Raw genomic sequence first — 15,498 nt, 5'->3', positions numbered from 1 at the left:
TTACTACTAACTTTGTAAAAAGCCTAGTAAAATGTTTTATAAAATTAAAGGGAATCTGTCACCTCATTTTTCGAATATAAGCTGCGGTCACCGCCATTAGGGGCTTATCTAGAGCATTCTGTAATGCTGTAGATAAGCCCCCGATGTAACCTGAAAGATAAGAAAAACAAGTTAGATTATACTCACCCAGGGGCGGTCCGGGTCCGTTGGGCGTCGTAGGTCCATGTCCGGCGCCTTCCATCTTCATATGATGACGTCCTCTTCCTTGCTTCTGTCGCGGCTCCGGCGCAGGCGTACTTTGTCTGCGCTGTTGAGGGCAACGTAAAGTACTGCAGTGCGCAGGCGCTTGTCCTCTCTGAGCTTTCCCGGCACCTGAGCACTGCAGTACTTTGCTCTGCCCTCAACAGCCGCGACAGAAGGAGGATGACGACATCGTATGAAGATGGGAGGCGCTGGACCCGGACCTGCGACGCCCATCAGACGCGAACCGTACAGGACCACCCCTGGGTGAGTATAATCTAATTTGTTTTTATCATCTTTCAGGTTACATCAGGGGCTTATCTACAGCATTACAGAATGCTGTAGATAAGCCCCTAAAGGCGATGGCCACCGCTTATATTCGAAAAAATGAGGTGACAGATTCCCTTTATATGGTATTCGGATTAGAAGTCATCACTCATCTATCAGAAAGGTGATAGTTTCTAGATTAGTGGGGTACAACTAATGAGACCCCTACCAATCTCCAGGACAGGGGACTATTACCCCGTCTGAATTGAGCAGCAATGAACACGCTTGACCGCTGCTTCACTCATTTTCTATGGGATCTTATCTGATTACAAAAAGAAGTGTGATACTTTTTTTTTTTAATTGGAAGTTAGAAAAGGAATGGAAAAACCCTGTTTTTTACAAACATTTAAAAATCAAAAACTGAATGAGTACAGAATCGTTGTTGGATTATTTAAACACAGCAGTCAATCTGACCTTCCTACATTCGCCGGACATGTAGGGTTGATTGTTGGCCTGTGGACAGTGCATTACAAGTTAGTACAGTCTAGTATAAAAATAGTCTGAAATGGGGCAGCATTCTTTTTATATTCACAGATGAAATTTGGCTGGGGAAATAAAACCTTCAACGCGACCATTATCTTTACATTTGTATAGTGCAAGGTCTTGATTAAGCAATGGGACACTACCCTAAATATGGATGGGGCAAAGAGATTCAAGTGTTTTAGTAACATCCTGTGCTTTTCTTGCAAACAATGGCCACATCCTGTCTTCAGTCTTTAACAAACATCTTCAGTTTTCCAGCAGTTATGAAAGATAGAACAAATACAGGGCTTCAAGCTGATGCTCAGCAGGCCAAAAACGGCTTCTTTAGTTCATCCTTCATGTCCATGCATGTTCCCCACAGCACCTTTGTTTCCCACAGTGGTCACTGCCATGCTGGTCATCTTCCAAAACTAGCAGGCAAGCACACAAAGGAGAGCAACCAAAAGGAGGTTAAGGATGTGAACCAAGTGTTATTTGTCCGTTAGACTGTCCAGCTGTTCCCGATATTCCGTAAAAAGACGCTGGAATCTGAGATTTTGTCCAATAAGTGGGAGCAATTCCTGCAGTAAACTCCTTTTCCTAAATCCCTGGAAAATCAAAAACACACCAAATATCAGTACATTCTCTTTAAGGTAAAATTATGGAACCCCCATTTTAAGTCAATCACGTCCATTAGGCCCCAGTGGTGACCATCATGTGATAGGTCGTCTCTGCCATGAATTCTATTCAGCACTGGATCCAATTTCATTCTAAATGTGAGTGCTACCTTTTAAAGAAAAATGGCTTGTAAATCAGAATCCCCAGCAAAGAATATTCTATGGCTCCAAATGGAAACTACCTTTAAGAAGGAGATGTAGAATCTAAGAATACCAGTAAGGATAGGAATTCTACATGTACAAGAATATTTTTCAAGAAGCTTACCAATATTTTAGATTCCCATTGGCTGTCTGATGAGTGATGGACAGGACCAAGCAGCTCCTGGCATACTTCACGTAGCTTCTGTTCAAAACCTGTGGGGAAATTGTTTTTCCGTCTGCATTAATATATATTAAATGCTTACTTGAATACTTTTATCATGCAGAGTTGTGCCTCACTAACTTGTGTTTCAGCATCTGCTCTGTGAGCAGGCATTGCTCTGATAAAGTCACTATTTTCTTTCATATAATTTTAAAATGCAAAAAGTCATGCCACATAAAAATAACGGTTTCTTATGTTAGGATACATTTTAGAGATTGAAACTCACCTTCATTAACCAGGTAACGTGCATAGATGAGCAACCAGTATTTGTATTCCTGGCTTGACTGTAGTATCAGGGCACCCGCAATCTGATTCTCAAGGTAAGCCATGGTGGTTTCCTGCTGCACTTGGTGAGGCATTGTGAAAAGGTGAGCGGCCTGTCTGCCTGCACTGAAAATTACAAAGCTATTACTTATAAAACTAATTAAAAAGAAAAAAAATAAATGTTTACATAATTTGTATCTAAGTTATAGACTAATAGAATGGTATATAACTGGGAGAAACACAAGATTCTACATCTGGACAAAAAAAACACAAAATTAAATCTACAGAATGGGATGAATAGAACTCATCAACAGCATGTGCGAAAAAGACTTGTGTATACTAATAGATCACAGACTGCACGAGTCAACAGTGTTATGCAGCAGCAAAAAAGGCAAGCACAGTTTTAGGATGTATTAAGAGAAGTATAGAGTCTAGATCACGTGAAGTAATTATCCCCCTTTACTCTATCTTGGTCAGACCTCATCTGGACTACTGTGTCCAGTTCTGGGCACCACATTTTAAAAAAAGACATTATAACACAGGAGCAAGTTCAGAGAAGAGCCAACAGGATGGTGAGCGGACTGCAAAGTATGTCCTACAAGGAACGATTAAAGGATCTGGGAATGATTAGCTTGCAAAAGAAAAGGCTCAGATGAGACTTAATATCTGTCTACAATTGTCTAAAGAGATGTCACAGTGTAGAGGGATCATCTTTATTCTCATTTGCACATGGAAACACGAGAAGCAATGAAATGAAACTGAAACGGAGAAGATGCAGATTAGATATTAGAAAAAATGTCGACAGTAAAGGGGGATCAATGAGTGAGACAGGCTGCCACAAGAGGTGGAGAGTTCTCCTTCAATGGAAGTCTACAAAGAGGCTAGACAGACATCTATTTGAGATGGTTTAGTGAATCCTGCATTGAGCATGGGGGGTTGGACATGATGACCCTGGAGGTCCCTTCTAACTAACATTCTATGATTCTATCCGCTATCCATAGGAACCACACCAATTCCAGGAGTGGGCCAAATGGAATCTGAGCACAGGGACCTTCACATACCCAAGATAAACAGTACTCTGTATTCGCCTCCTCCATTCCATTCATTATGAGATTTCTGGAGCGCTAAGCTCAGCGTTCTTTGTCTTCCTCATGCAAACCCCCCATTCTTGGTTAAGTGGAGGTGCCAGGAGTCAAACACCTGACAATCTATGTTATCCACTGTCTTATAGGTAGGAGGTAACGTAAAAGCTTGTTACAAAGCCTTAAAATTCACCCTTCTCATACTTGGACAAAGTAAGGAAACATGGTATTTTTTAGACTATAAGATAAAAAAAAAATTGCTATAAAGTTTATGCATCTTATCGTCTGGAGACCGCTTCTTTCCCGATAACAGAGAACAGATCTCTCTCCTCCTGCCCATACTGATCAGTCTGATCAGTGCAGGACAGGAGAGCACACTATCAACACCTGCCCAGATGCTGCTCCTCCTGACCAACTGAAGGACCTTCAGGTCAAGTGATCAGTCACATGCCTGGAAGGAACTTCAAACCATAGTAATGTATAGTGTATGTGTGCTTGAATTATGTAGCCGAGTGAGTTATGATTGAGTTGTGCGAGTGTTGTTTAAATATAGTTGAGCATGGTGTAGTTGATCACGTGTAAATGTTGTAGAGGAGCCGTTTATGCGTTTTGATGATGCAGCTGAGCAGAGTGTGTATGTACTGTACAGTATTGTGTATATGTGTGCACTGCAGTGTGCTTGCTGTAAAGCTAAATGTGTAGAATACACATGCTGCTGCATAAAAACACTAATAATAGATCTATTACCTCTCTATTATACCCCAGTGCATTAAAAATAGTGATATTGAGGGTCCTAGATAATTACAGTACTTTTCGGACTATAAGACGCACCAGACCATAAGACGCATCCCAAATTTTCAGAAGGAAAATAGGGAAAAAAAATTAAATGTGTCAAATGGGGGTCTGTCTTACAGTCCGAATTCAGCTTACCGGGGTGGAGGGAATAGGCAGCACTTGTGGAGAGGGGTCACAGAAGGTGTTCGGTGGTGTGGCGATGATATGACTCCCATCCTAGACTGGTGCTGCAGGTTTTGGCAGTGCTCAGGCTCTGCCACATTTTGTGAAAGCCTGGAGCCCCCACACAACCTTTGCTGCAATGCAGTGGGGCCTCCAGGAAATCCAATCCCAGGCTGGTTCGGCGGTGCTCGGAGGTACGGGGGCTCCGCCAGCATTTTGTGAAAGCCTGGAGCTCCCGCACATCCATTGCTGTGATCCGGTGGCCTCCGGGAAAACGTCCACTGGAGGCGGCCATGGCATTGCAGCAATGGAAGTGCAGAGGCTCCGAGCTTTCACAAAATGTTGGAGGATCCCCCGCACCACCGAGCACTGCCAAATACTGCAGCGCCAGCCTGGGATGGGAGTGAGATCATCGCCGTGCAGCATCAGAACACCGCAGAATCGCCCGACTTCTGTTGCTGCTATACTACTGGTAAGTACATTCTGACTATAAGACGCACCCCCATTCACCCCCCCCCCCCCAAATTTTTGGGGAAAAAATTGCATCTTATAGTCCGAAAAATACGGTATATGTAAATTGTATAATTCTTTGTATTTTAATGCAATACGAGAACACTCAGATAGTATTTTGTATAGTAAATTGTAGTAAGCGAATGATAATACCTACGATAAATGTTAATATGAACTGGTTTTTATTTGATTCACAATGACCTGTATGTATTTTTGTGTTTTATTTAGTTTTGATTGTTCTGAAAACAAAATTAAAACATGAATGTATCTTGATATCTTTCACACTAAAAAAGTCTGATTGGAAAAAAAAATAGTGATATTGACCCACGCACTTCTTTATGCCACCAGGAAAGTTTTTTTATTATTAGGAAATATATTTTTCTGCTGTCTAAACCACCTGGGGTTTGTTTTATAGTAAGGTGCATCCTACAGTACGAAAAATACAGTATTTACTTTGGTTTGCTTTGCCTTTAGAGAAAAAGAAAAAAATCAGACCTACCTCTATGAAACCACAGGGCATAAAATACCATTAAATATGTGGGTGGGACATTGTACTAAGTGCCATGAGGGAGAGAATCTTGAAAATACCTATTTAAGGTTTCAATGTGACTTCTAATTAATGGTATGTAGACATACAAAAAAAAAATATATAGTTTGAGCTAGATCTACTTCAAGAAGGAATATATTATTTTCTTACTTGGACGCTCTTCCTTGGATTATGGCTAGTGGTCCAGAGCACATCATGGCTTCCTGCGAGCTCAAACAATTCCTATAATCTGCGCACTGCGCCAAGGAATCTTGTTTGTCAGATACCAGGTTCCTGTTCAGATGCAGAAATCAGCAATTAATGCAAAAGTAATACAAACCATGTAGATTTTGGAGAACTCTCAACAAAAGTAAAAAAACAACCAGGATGAGAACAGGACAGATAAAAAAAACAATATTACAAACACCACTGTTCCAATAAAAGCATGCTTTTGATAATATTTAATAATATTTAGCAGGAAGTTGTTTAGATCACATAAAAAGTAAAGACTGATCATAATGAAAAGAAACGTAGTTTTAATAAAGGTTTGATCGCAATAATTATTTGCTGCATATAAGCTTCAAAGCAATTGATTTTATAGCATAGGTAAAATCCCAAATGCCACCCCAAATCTTTTATAATGGTATTTAACTCATTCAATCTATTGCAACTGAATCCTGCATGTTTCCAACCACTGTTAGACATCTTGGCAAGCTTTTGTAATGGTATATAGCTATTTCAACTTACTCTGCTTGTCCCCTTATGCTGTGAGGTCAAGTAACTTTTCAAAGTGGTTTATGATCCATGTAGGCCTGGACACTTATTTATCTATTCACTACATTTATTGTGTCCTGCTGCCTCAACTTAATTTGATTGATTGATAACGAGGTAACATTGTGAGATCTTAGAGCTAGAGTCCTATATATTGAGACATAGCCTGGGGAAGCATTTATGCACATTTAATCTAAGTACATTTTATCAAAGTACGGGCAGTTATACCATGGCAGTTAGACAGGGCAGGAGACAGGTAAGACAATTAAACAAACCTATTCCTAGTACATTTGGACTACAACAAATATTTACCATATGCATTTGTATAATTGATATCCTGGCTGCTGCATTTACTCACATCCACCGTCTTTTCACTAAAGGTACCGTCACACTAAGCGACGCTGCAGCGATACAGACAACGATGCCGATCGCTGCAGCGTCGCTGTTTGGTCGCTGGAGAGCTGTCACACAGACCGCTCTCCAGCGACCAACGATGCCGAGGTCCCTGGGTAACCAGGGTAAACATCGGTTGCTAAGCGCAGGGCCGCGCTTAGTAACCCGATGTTTACCCTGGTTACCAGTGTAAAATGTAAAAAAACAAACACTACATACTCACCTTCGCGTCCCCCGGCGTCCGCTTCCTGCACTGACTGAGCGCCGGCCCTAACAGCAGAGCGGTGACGTCACCGCTGTGCTGTGCTTTCACTTTACGGGCGGCGCTCAGTCAGTGCAGGAAGCGGACGCCGGGGGACGCGAAGGTGAGTATGTAGTGTTTGTTTTTTTACGTTTTACACTGGTAACCAGGGTAAACATCGGGTTACTAAGCGCGGCCCTGCGCTTAGTAACCCGATATTTACCCTGGTTACCATTGTAAAACATCGCTGGTATCGTTGCTTTTGCTGTCAAACACAACGATACACGGCGATCTGACTACCAAATAAAGTTCTGAACTTTAATCAACGACCAGCGATATCACAGCAGGATCCTGATCGCTGCTGCGTGTCAAACACAACGATATCGCTATCCAGGACGCTGCAACGTCTCGGATCGCTAGCGATATCGTTTAGTGTGATGGTACCTTAACTTTTTACACTCCATCCATATTGGCACCTCACTCCTCTCCTCTCCTATGTACAGCACTCATGCTCTTTTCACATTGCTAAATTGCACAGATCCATTCAGTTCCAACATCCAACACAAGAGACGCTCTCACAAATCACTTAACCATCTGCTCACTCTTTCTATCCTCCTTCTCCTAGTCGCAGGAGATATCTCTCCCAACCCCGGTCCTCCATGTTAGGCTACCGTTAACTAGCAGTATTTGGTCAGTATTTTACATCAGTATTTGCAAGCCAAAACCAGGAGTGGGTGATAAATGCAGAAGCGGTGCATATGTTTCTATTATACTTTTCCTCTAATTGTTCCACTCCTGGTTTTGGCTTACAAATAGTGATGTAAAATACTGACCAAATACTGCTAGTGTGATGGCAGCCTTATAGTAAGTCAAACCCCGCAACTGCTACACTCAGAAACTCCCCTAACCTTATTAATTCCCTGCATGCCTTCTGTCTCTTTCAGTTGTGCCCTTTGGAATTCTTGCTCAGTGTGTAATAAACTCTCCGTCATCCATAACTTTTTTTCTTTCTAATTCACTTAACCTCCTGGCTCTTACTGAAACCTGGATCCAACAGTCAGACACCACCGCTGCTGCTGCTCTCTCATACGGTGGACTACATTTCTCTCATACCCCAAGATCGGACAATAGACCTGGAGGAGGCGTTGGTCTGCACCCATCACCCAAATGTACCTTCCAGGTTATTCCTCAAGTACCCTCACTTGTCTTCCCTTCTTTTGAGGTCCATGCTGTCAGACTCTACATCCTCTCCATGCGAGTGGCAGTGGTGTATCGTCCTCCGAGCCCCTCCCATCAGTTCCTGGATCACTTTGCTACCTGGCTCCCCCACCCTCATCATGGGTGATTTCAACATCCCCATTGCTTTTCCCCTCTCTCCATCTGCTACACACCTTTTATTTCTAACCTCCTCTTTCGGCCTCTCGCAGCTTTCTAACTCTCCAACGCATGAAGACGGAAACTCCCTCGACTTGGTCTTCTCCCGGCTTTGCTAAGTGGATGATTTCACAAACTCCCCTCTCCCGCTCTCTGACCACAACCTTCTTTCATTCTCTATCAAGAACTGCCATCCCGCTCAGGTCACCCCTACTTTCCACACGTATAGAAATATACAGGCCATTAATACCCAGAAACTTATGAAGAACTTGCAGTTCCCATTGGCCCCTATCTCCTCCATCTCATGCCCTGATTCTGCACTGAAGCATAATGAAACACAGCAACGTGCCCTGGTTGATGCTGCACCTTCTATACATAGAACACGGCACAGACGGCGACAACCCTGGCACACGCTGCAAACACATTTCCTACAGAGGTGCTCCAGGTGCGCCGAACGTCTGTGGAGAAAATCTACCCGAAGATTTCATCCATTTTAAGTTTATGCTTAAAACATACAACACTGCCCTTCACCTCTCCAAACAAAACTATTTCAACACCCTCATCACCTCACTATCCAATAACCGGAAACGTCTCTTGGACACTTTTCATTCCCTACTCAACCCAAGAGTGCAGGCCCCAACCACGGATCTCCGTGCTGACGATCTGGCCAATTATTTCAAAGAAAAAAATTGACCATATCCGACAGGAAATTATCTCCCAATCACCTCATACCATGCACTGTCCTCCCTCCACCACTGCATCTAGTTCACTCTCTGACTTTGAACCAGTCACAGAAGAAGTAGTAATCAGGCTCCTTGCATCTTCTCGCCCGATCACTTGCAACAGTGACCCCATTCCGTCACATCTCCTCCAGTCCCTTTCCCCTGCTGTCACCACCAACCAAAAAAAAAAAAATATTCAACCTCTCTCTCTCTTCTGGTATCTTTCCCTCCTCATTTAAGCATGCCATCATACATCCATTACTTAAAAAACCATCCCTCGACCAAAACTGTGCCGCTAATTATAGACCTGTCTCCAATCTTCCCTTCATCTCTAAACTCCTGGAATGCCTGGTCCACTCTCGTCTTATCCGCTATCTCTGAAATAACTCTTCTTGACCCTCTACAATCCGGTTTCCGCTCTTTACACTCTACTGAAACTGCCCTTACTAAAGTCTCTAATGATCTACTAACAGCTAAATCTAATGGTCACTGCTCCCTGCTAATTCTCTTGGATCTCTGCAGCATTTGGCACTGTAGATCATCAGCTCCTCCTCACTATGCTCCGCTCCATCAGCCTCAAGGACACCGTTCTTTCCTGGTTCTCCTCCTTTCCCTCTGACCGCTCCTTCACTGTATCTTTTACTGGCTCCTCCTCCTCTCATCTTCCCCTTACTGTTGGAGTTCCTCAAGGATCAGTTCTAGGCCCTCTCCTCTTCTCTTTGTATACTGCCCCTATTGGACAAACAGTAGATTTGGTTTCCAGTACCATCTCTATGCTGATGACACTCAATTATACACCTCTACTCCTGATATCACGCCTGCCTTTTAAGAAAATACTAGTGATTGTCTTACCGTTGTCCCTATCATCATGTCCTCCCTCTATCTGAAACTGAACCTGTCAAAAACTGAACTCCTTGTGTTTCCTCTCTCTACTAATGTGCCTATGCCCGACATTGCCATTTCCGTGTGTGGTTCCTTCATTATTCCCCAGCAACACGCCCACTGTCTTGGGGTCATTCTTGATTCAGAGCTTTCATTCACCCCCCCACATTCGATCACTGGCTCGCTCTTGTTATCTGCACCTCAAGAACATTTCTAGAATTCGACCCTTTCTTACTTTCGACTTTGCAAAAACTCTCACTGTTTCTCTTATTCATTCTTGTCTGGACTATTGTAACTCTCTACGAATCGGTCTCCCTCTTACCAAACTCTCCCTTCTCCAATCTGTCTTGAATGCTGCAGCCAGGATCATATTCCTTACCAATCATTACACTGACGCCTCTACCTTGTGCCAGTCCATTACACTGGTTACCCATCCACTCCAGAATCCAGTACAAATTTATTACCCTCACCCACAAAGCACTCCATGGCTCAGCACCACCCTACAACTCCTCCCTCGTCTCAATCTACCACCCTACCCATGCTCTCCATTCTGCTAATGACCTGAGGTTAACATCCTCAATAATCAGATCCTCCCACTCCAGTCTCCAAGACTTTTCATGTGCTGTGCCAATTTTTTGGAATGAACTACCCAGGTTAATTAATCCCCAATCCACACAGTTTTAAGCATCGCCTAAAAACGCATTTGTTCAGACTGGCCTACCGTCTCAAAGCTTTAACCTAACTATCCCTGTGTTGCCCATTCAAACTTTTTACCATAGTCTGGTTCCTCGCATCATGTTCTAACATGCTTTATGCATTTAATAGCTCTCTGTGTCTGTACTGTTACATACTTAGACTGATAACCGGTTCATGCACCATTACATGAACAACCGATTCTTACACTATGGCTGGTTCGAACAATGAAAGCAATTGTTACCATCCACCTTTTGTGTCTCACCCTTTTCCTCATAGATTGTAAGCTTGAGAGCAGTAATGTCTATTGTATGTACAAGTCCCCTCTAAAATGTAAAGTGCTGCGGAATATGTCAGTGCTATAGAAATTAAATTATTAGTATTATTATTATTATTATTATTATTATTAAATGCACCTATTAAAGGGAATCTGTCAGCAAGGACTCTGATTTCTCAGAGGACAGGACTGGCCATGTAAAGGTATTGCCGTACTTGTCTTTGAAAGAACTACAAGCAGATATAAATAGTTTGGGGTGAAATTTGGCTGACAGATTGTCACTAAATGCAGACCCTCATTCACAGGGGGCAATCTGAGAGTAACCTGAATAACGCTAATAGATCCAGGTGCAATGGATACAACTTTGTACCAAAAATGTTACATATTTTTTAATAAGAAAAAAACTCCAAGTACCAATAATAAGATCATGTTCATAGCTAACAGCTGGGTATGAAATATTGAAAAAAAATGAAACTTTTCAGAAGCACTCATAATTTAGCAAAATCCTTCCACTGTTAGGTGAATTAACAATCACATTTTCTATAACGCTAAGTAAAAAGAGTAGACAAATTGTAGGACTCTTTTACCCAATAAGGCAGCCAGAGAAGGGCAGTGTGAACTTCCTCCGATGGCACTCGAATGCTGGCATCCTAGCACTTCTTATGATTACTAGAGTTCCATGACATCATGAGAACTTAGTGATCTCAAGAGCACCTCCCATGATATCATGACGGCTTAGTGATCTCAAGAGGTGCCCAGAATGTCAGCATCCTAGCACCTCCCATGACATCATGATGGGTTAGTGATCACAAGAGATGCCCAGAATACCGGCATCCTAGCACCTCCCGTGACATCATGAGGGCTTAGTGATCAGAAGAGATGCCCAGAATGCCGGCATTAGAGTGCCAGCTGAGAACGTTTGTAACGGCCTGATCCATCTTCTTCGTCCTGTAAATGTTTTTGCTCAATTCAAGAAGAGAGGTATCCACACTCCACAAACTGATTACTAATGTTGATGCGAACACGATCTAAATGGTACCCAGGCAGCACGGAGGCGCAGTGGTTAGCACAGCAGCCTTGCAGCGCTAGAGTCCATCCCACTCAGGACAACATCTGCAAAGAGTTTGTATGTTCTCTCCGTGTTTGTGTGGGTTTCCTCCAGGTACTCCGGTTTCCTCCCACATTCAAAAGACATACTGATAGGGAATCTAGATTGTGAGCCCCATCAGGGACAGCGATAATAATGTGTGCAAAATTGTAAAGCGCTGCGGAATATGTTAGCGCTATATAAAAAAAAAAATATATAGTTCTTACCGATAACGGTATTTCTCTGAGCCCATGACGGCACCATGGAGAGAGAGGGGATCCGCCCACCAAGGACAGGAAACCTACAGATAAAAAGGCGGTACCTCTCTCCAGCATCAGTTGTTTACTAGAGAACGATGGGAGACTATGAATAGAGACTTATTTTTAACATTACTTAATTGAGATACCGCGTGACTATTTATACTATTAGCATAAGGCACTATATTACTGTGCACACCAAAAAGTGAAGGGAGGGAATGTACGGGTGCTGTCATGGGCTCAGAGAAATACCGTTATCGGTAAGAACTATATTTTTCTCTGACGCCCACGACGGCACCACGGAGAGAATTGCAGAGATTTGTACATTAGGGAGGGACCACCACTTCCAGAACCCTTTTACCAAAGATAAGGTCCGAAGAGGAGATAAGGTCCAATCTATAGTGCCTATAGAAAGTGGACGGTGAAGACCAGGTAGCAGCTTTACATATCTGCTTAATCGAAGCTCCGGCCTTCTCCGCCCAAGAGGTTGCTACTGCTCTCGCTGAGTGCGCCTTGATATTTCCCGGGACGGGTACGCCACTCGATGAGTATGACAGGCTGATGGCCTCTGTGATCCATCTTGCCAGGGTGCCCTTAGATGCTTTCTTCCCCTTCCGGGGACCCTGAAAACATACAAAGAGAGAGGCATCCTCCCTACTCTCCCTAGTGGCTTCTATGTAATGCATCAGGCATCTCCTCCCATCCAATGTATGTAATGACTCTTCCTCTTTGTTTTTGGGATTAGGACAGAAGGAGGGAAGAAATATTTCTTGCGTCCTATGGAAACGGGATGCCACTTTTGGGAGATATGCCGGGTCAGTTTTTAGGACGACCCTATCATCGAGGAATTGCGTGAAAGGGGGGTTAGCGGATAGGGCCTGGATGTCACTGACCCTACGTGCAGAAGTGAGAGCAACGAGCAAGGAAGTTTTAAGGGATAAGATTTTAATTGGAGCATCCGCTAAGGGTTCAAAGGGAGGTTTAGATAATGCTCTAAGGACTAAATTTAAATCCCACTGAGGGGTAATTTTCACAGGTAGAGGCCTTGATCTACCGGCTGCTTTGATGAATCTAGAAACCCATCGATTCCCTGCCAAATCATAGTTGAATAAAGCTCCTAAAGCCGCTACATGGACTTTCAAGGTGCTTGTGGCTAGACCCATCTCTAACCCATTCTGCAGAAACTCAAGTATGGCTTTAAGAGGGACGCCCTCCCCTATTTTGGCACCTGAAGATGAAAGGAATTTTTTCCATACTTTCCCATATTGTTTGGTTGTAACGGGTTTTCTACTTTGTAGCAGTGTAGATACCAGCCCCGGAGAAAACCCCGTTTTCTAGTAACTCCCTTTCTTTTTTTTTTTTTTTTAAACCAAATATTTTTTATTGTACAAAAGAAATACAATAAAATCCATTTACATAACAAGGTACATCAGTGTTTTTGATTTTAAAGAAATAGACCCACCCACCCCCCTTAAAGACCAACTCCAACCATACAATACTCTTGGAAAGAAGAGATTAAACATTACATACATATTTACTATTAGCATCATTTTACCACCGCCCGTCAGTTATTCCCATCCAGCCATGGCTGCCACAGCTTTTGAAAAAACCCCATCCTCTTCCTCTTATTATATATGCTTTTTTCGAGCTGGACAATATGATTCGCTTGTAAAATAAACTCTTGTCTAGTAGGAGGTTCCTCCCTGATCCAATACCTTGCAATCACCTTTCTCGCAATGAACAATAATCTAGCAATTGCCATTTTGGCAGTGTCGTCGGTCAGGATTTCCTCCACGTACCCAAGTACACACACCACCGGATCCCTAGGAATCGAACATCCATAAATCACCCCTATCTGGTTCAGCACGACAACCCAGTATGCAAACAATCTAGGACACCGCCACAACATGTGCAGTATACCCGCCTGAGATTGGGATCACCTGGGGCACCCAGAGTCAACTCTGAGCCCAGCTTTAAACAACATGTCGGGTGTCCTGTAAGCCCTATTTATCACATACAATTGCGATAGTCTCCCAGGTTCACTCAGACAGCTTGGGTATGTATTCCAATATAGACTCCCACCTATCATCGTCTATTTGCCCCAGTTCATCCTCCCACTTCCCCCTGGCCTTAATAGGGTAATCCATTAGAAAGGTATGTAGCAAATCGCCATATACTTCAGATATTGCCCCTTTTGTTCCGTTGTTATTTAGTATAAAGTCCAACATTAAATCCTTCTGGATCACTATAGGCTCTCTCTTTTTTTGTGCCTGAAATGCGTGCTGAATAGTGTTGAGCGATACCGTCCGATACTTAAAAGTATCGGTATCGGAAAGTATCGGCCGATACCGGCAAAGTATCGGATCCAATCCGATACCCGATACCAATACAAGTCAATGGGACTCAAGTATCGGACGGTATCCTGATGGTTCCCAGGGTCTGAAGGAGAGGAAACTCTCCTTCAGGCCCTGGGATCCATATAAATGTGTAAAAGAAAGAATTAAAATAAAAAATATCGCTATACTCACCTGTCCGACGCAGCCTGGACCTCAGCGAGGGAACCGGCAGCGTTGTTTGTTTAAAATTCGCGCTTTTACTTGGTTACGTGAAGTCCCGGCTTGTGATTGGTCAGGGCGGCCATGTTGCCGGGACGCGGACCAATCACAGCAAGCCGTGACGAAATTACGTCACGGCTTGCTGTGATTGGTCCGCGTCCCGGCAACATGGCCGCCATTAACCAATCACAAGCCGTGACGTCACGGGAGGCTGGACACGCGCGCTTTTTAAAATGGGCGCGTGTCCAGCCTCCCGTGACGTCCCGGCTTGTGATTGGTTGCGCCGCGGTCAACCAATCACAAGCCGGGAGGCTGGACACGCGCGCATTTTAAAATTTTAAAATGCGCGCGTGTCCAGCCTCCCGGCTTGTGATTGGTTGATCGCGGCGCAACCAATCACAAGCCGGGACGTCACGGGAGGCTGGACACGCGCCCATTTTAAAATGCGCGCGTGTCCAGCCTCCCGTGACGTCACGGCTTGTGATTGGTTGCGTCTCCCATGTGACTGCGACGCAACCAATCACAAAGCCGGGACGTAATTTTAAAATCCTGAAGGACCTGAAATTACGTCACGGCTTGCTGTGATTGGTTGCGTCCCGGTCACATGGGCGGCACGCAACCAATCACAAGCCGGGACTCTTGTAAAGGAAAGAAAAGCGCGAATTTTAAACAAAGAACGCTGCCGCTTCCCTCGGTAAGGTGCAGGCTGCGTCGGAGAGGTGAGTATAGCAATATTTTTTATTTTAATTCTCTCTTTTACACATTTTTACATTAATGTTGTTTCGATACCGATACCCGATATCACAAAAATATCGGATCTCGGTATCGGAATTCCGATAC

General features: G+C 43.6%; 1 protein-coding gene across 2 annotated transcripts in view; it reads right to left on the bottom strand.

Moving 5' to 3' along the window:
- Positions 1 to 846: 846 nt before the first annotated feature.
- The window catches only part of HIRA (histone cell cycle regulator), a 49,897-nt gene continuing 35,245 nt past the window's right edge, over positions 847 to 15,498 (bottom strand). For both annotated transcript variants that reach the window (XM_077293415.1, XM_077293416.1), the window contains exons 22-25: positions 5,578 to 5,700; positions 2,294 to 2,457; positions 1,972 to 2,060; positions 847 to 1,637 (exon numbers count right to left, since the gene is read on the bottom strand). In XM_077293415.1, coding sequence (XP_077149530.1) covers positions 1,521 to 1,637; positions 1,972 to 2,060; positions 2,294 to 2,457; positions 5,578 to 5,700 — 493 coding nt within the window. In that variant the 3' untranslated portion in view covers positions 847 to 1,520. The remainder of the gene's footprint in view (positions 1,638 to 1,971; positions 2,061 to 2,293; positions 2,458 to 5,577; positions 5,701 to 15,498) is intronic.

The sequence above is a fragment of the Ranitomeya variabilis genome, chromosome 1 (assembly GCF_051348905.1).
Source record: "Ranitomeya variabilis isolate aRanVar5 chromosome 1, aRanVar5.hap1, whole genome shotgun sequence".
NCBI lineage: Eukaryota > Metazoa > Chordata > Amphibia > Anura > Dendrobatidae > Ranitomeya > Ranitomeya variabilis.
The sequence above is the reverse complement of the archived record's forward strand: the minus strand, read 5'-3'. Positions and strand labels throughout refer to the sequence as shown.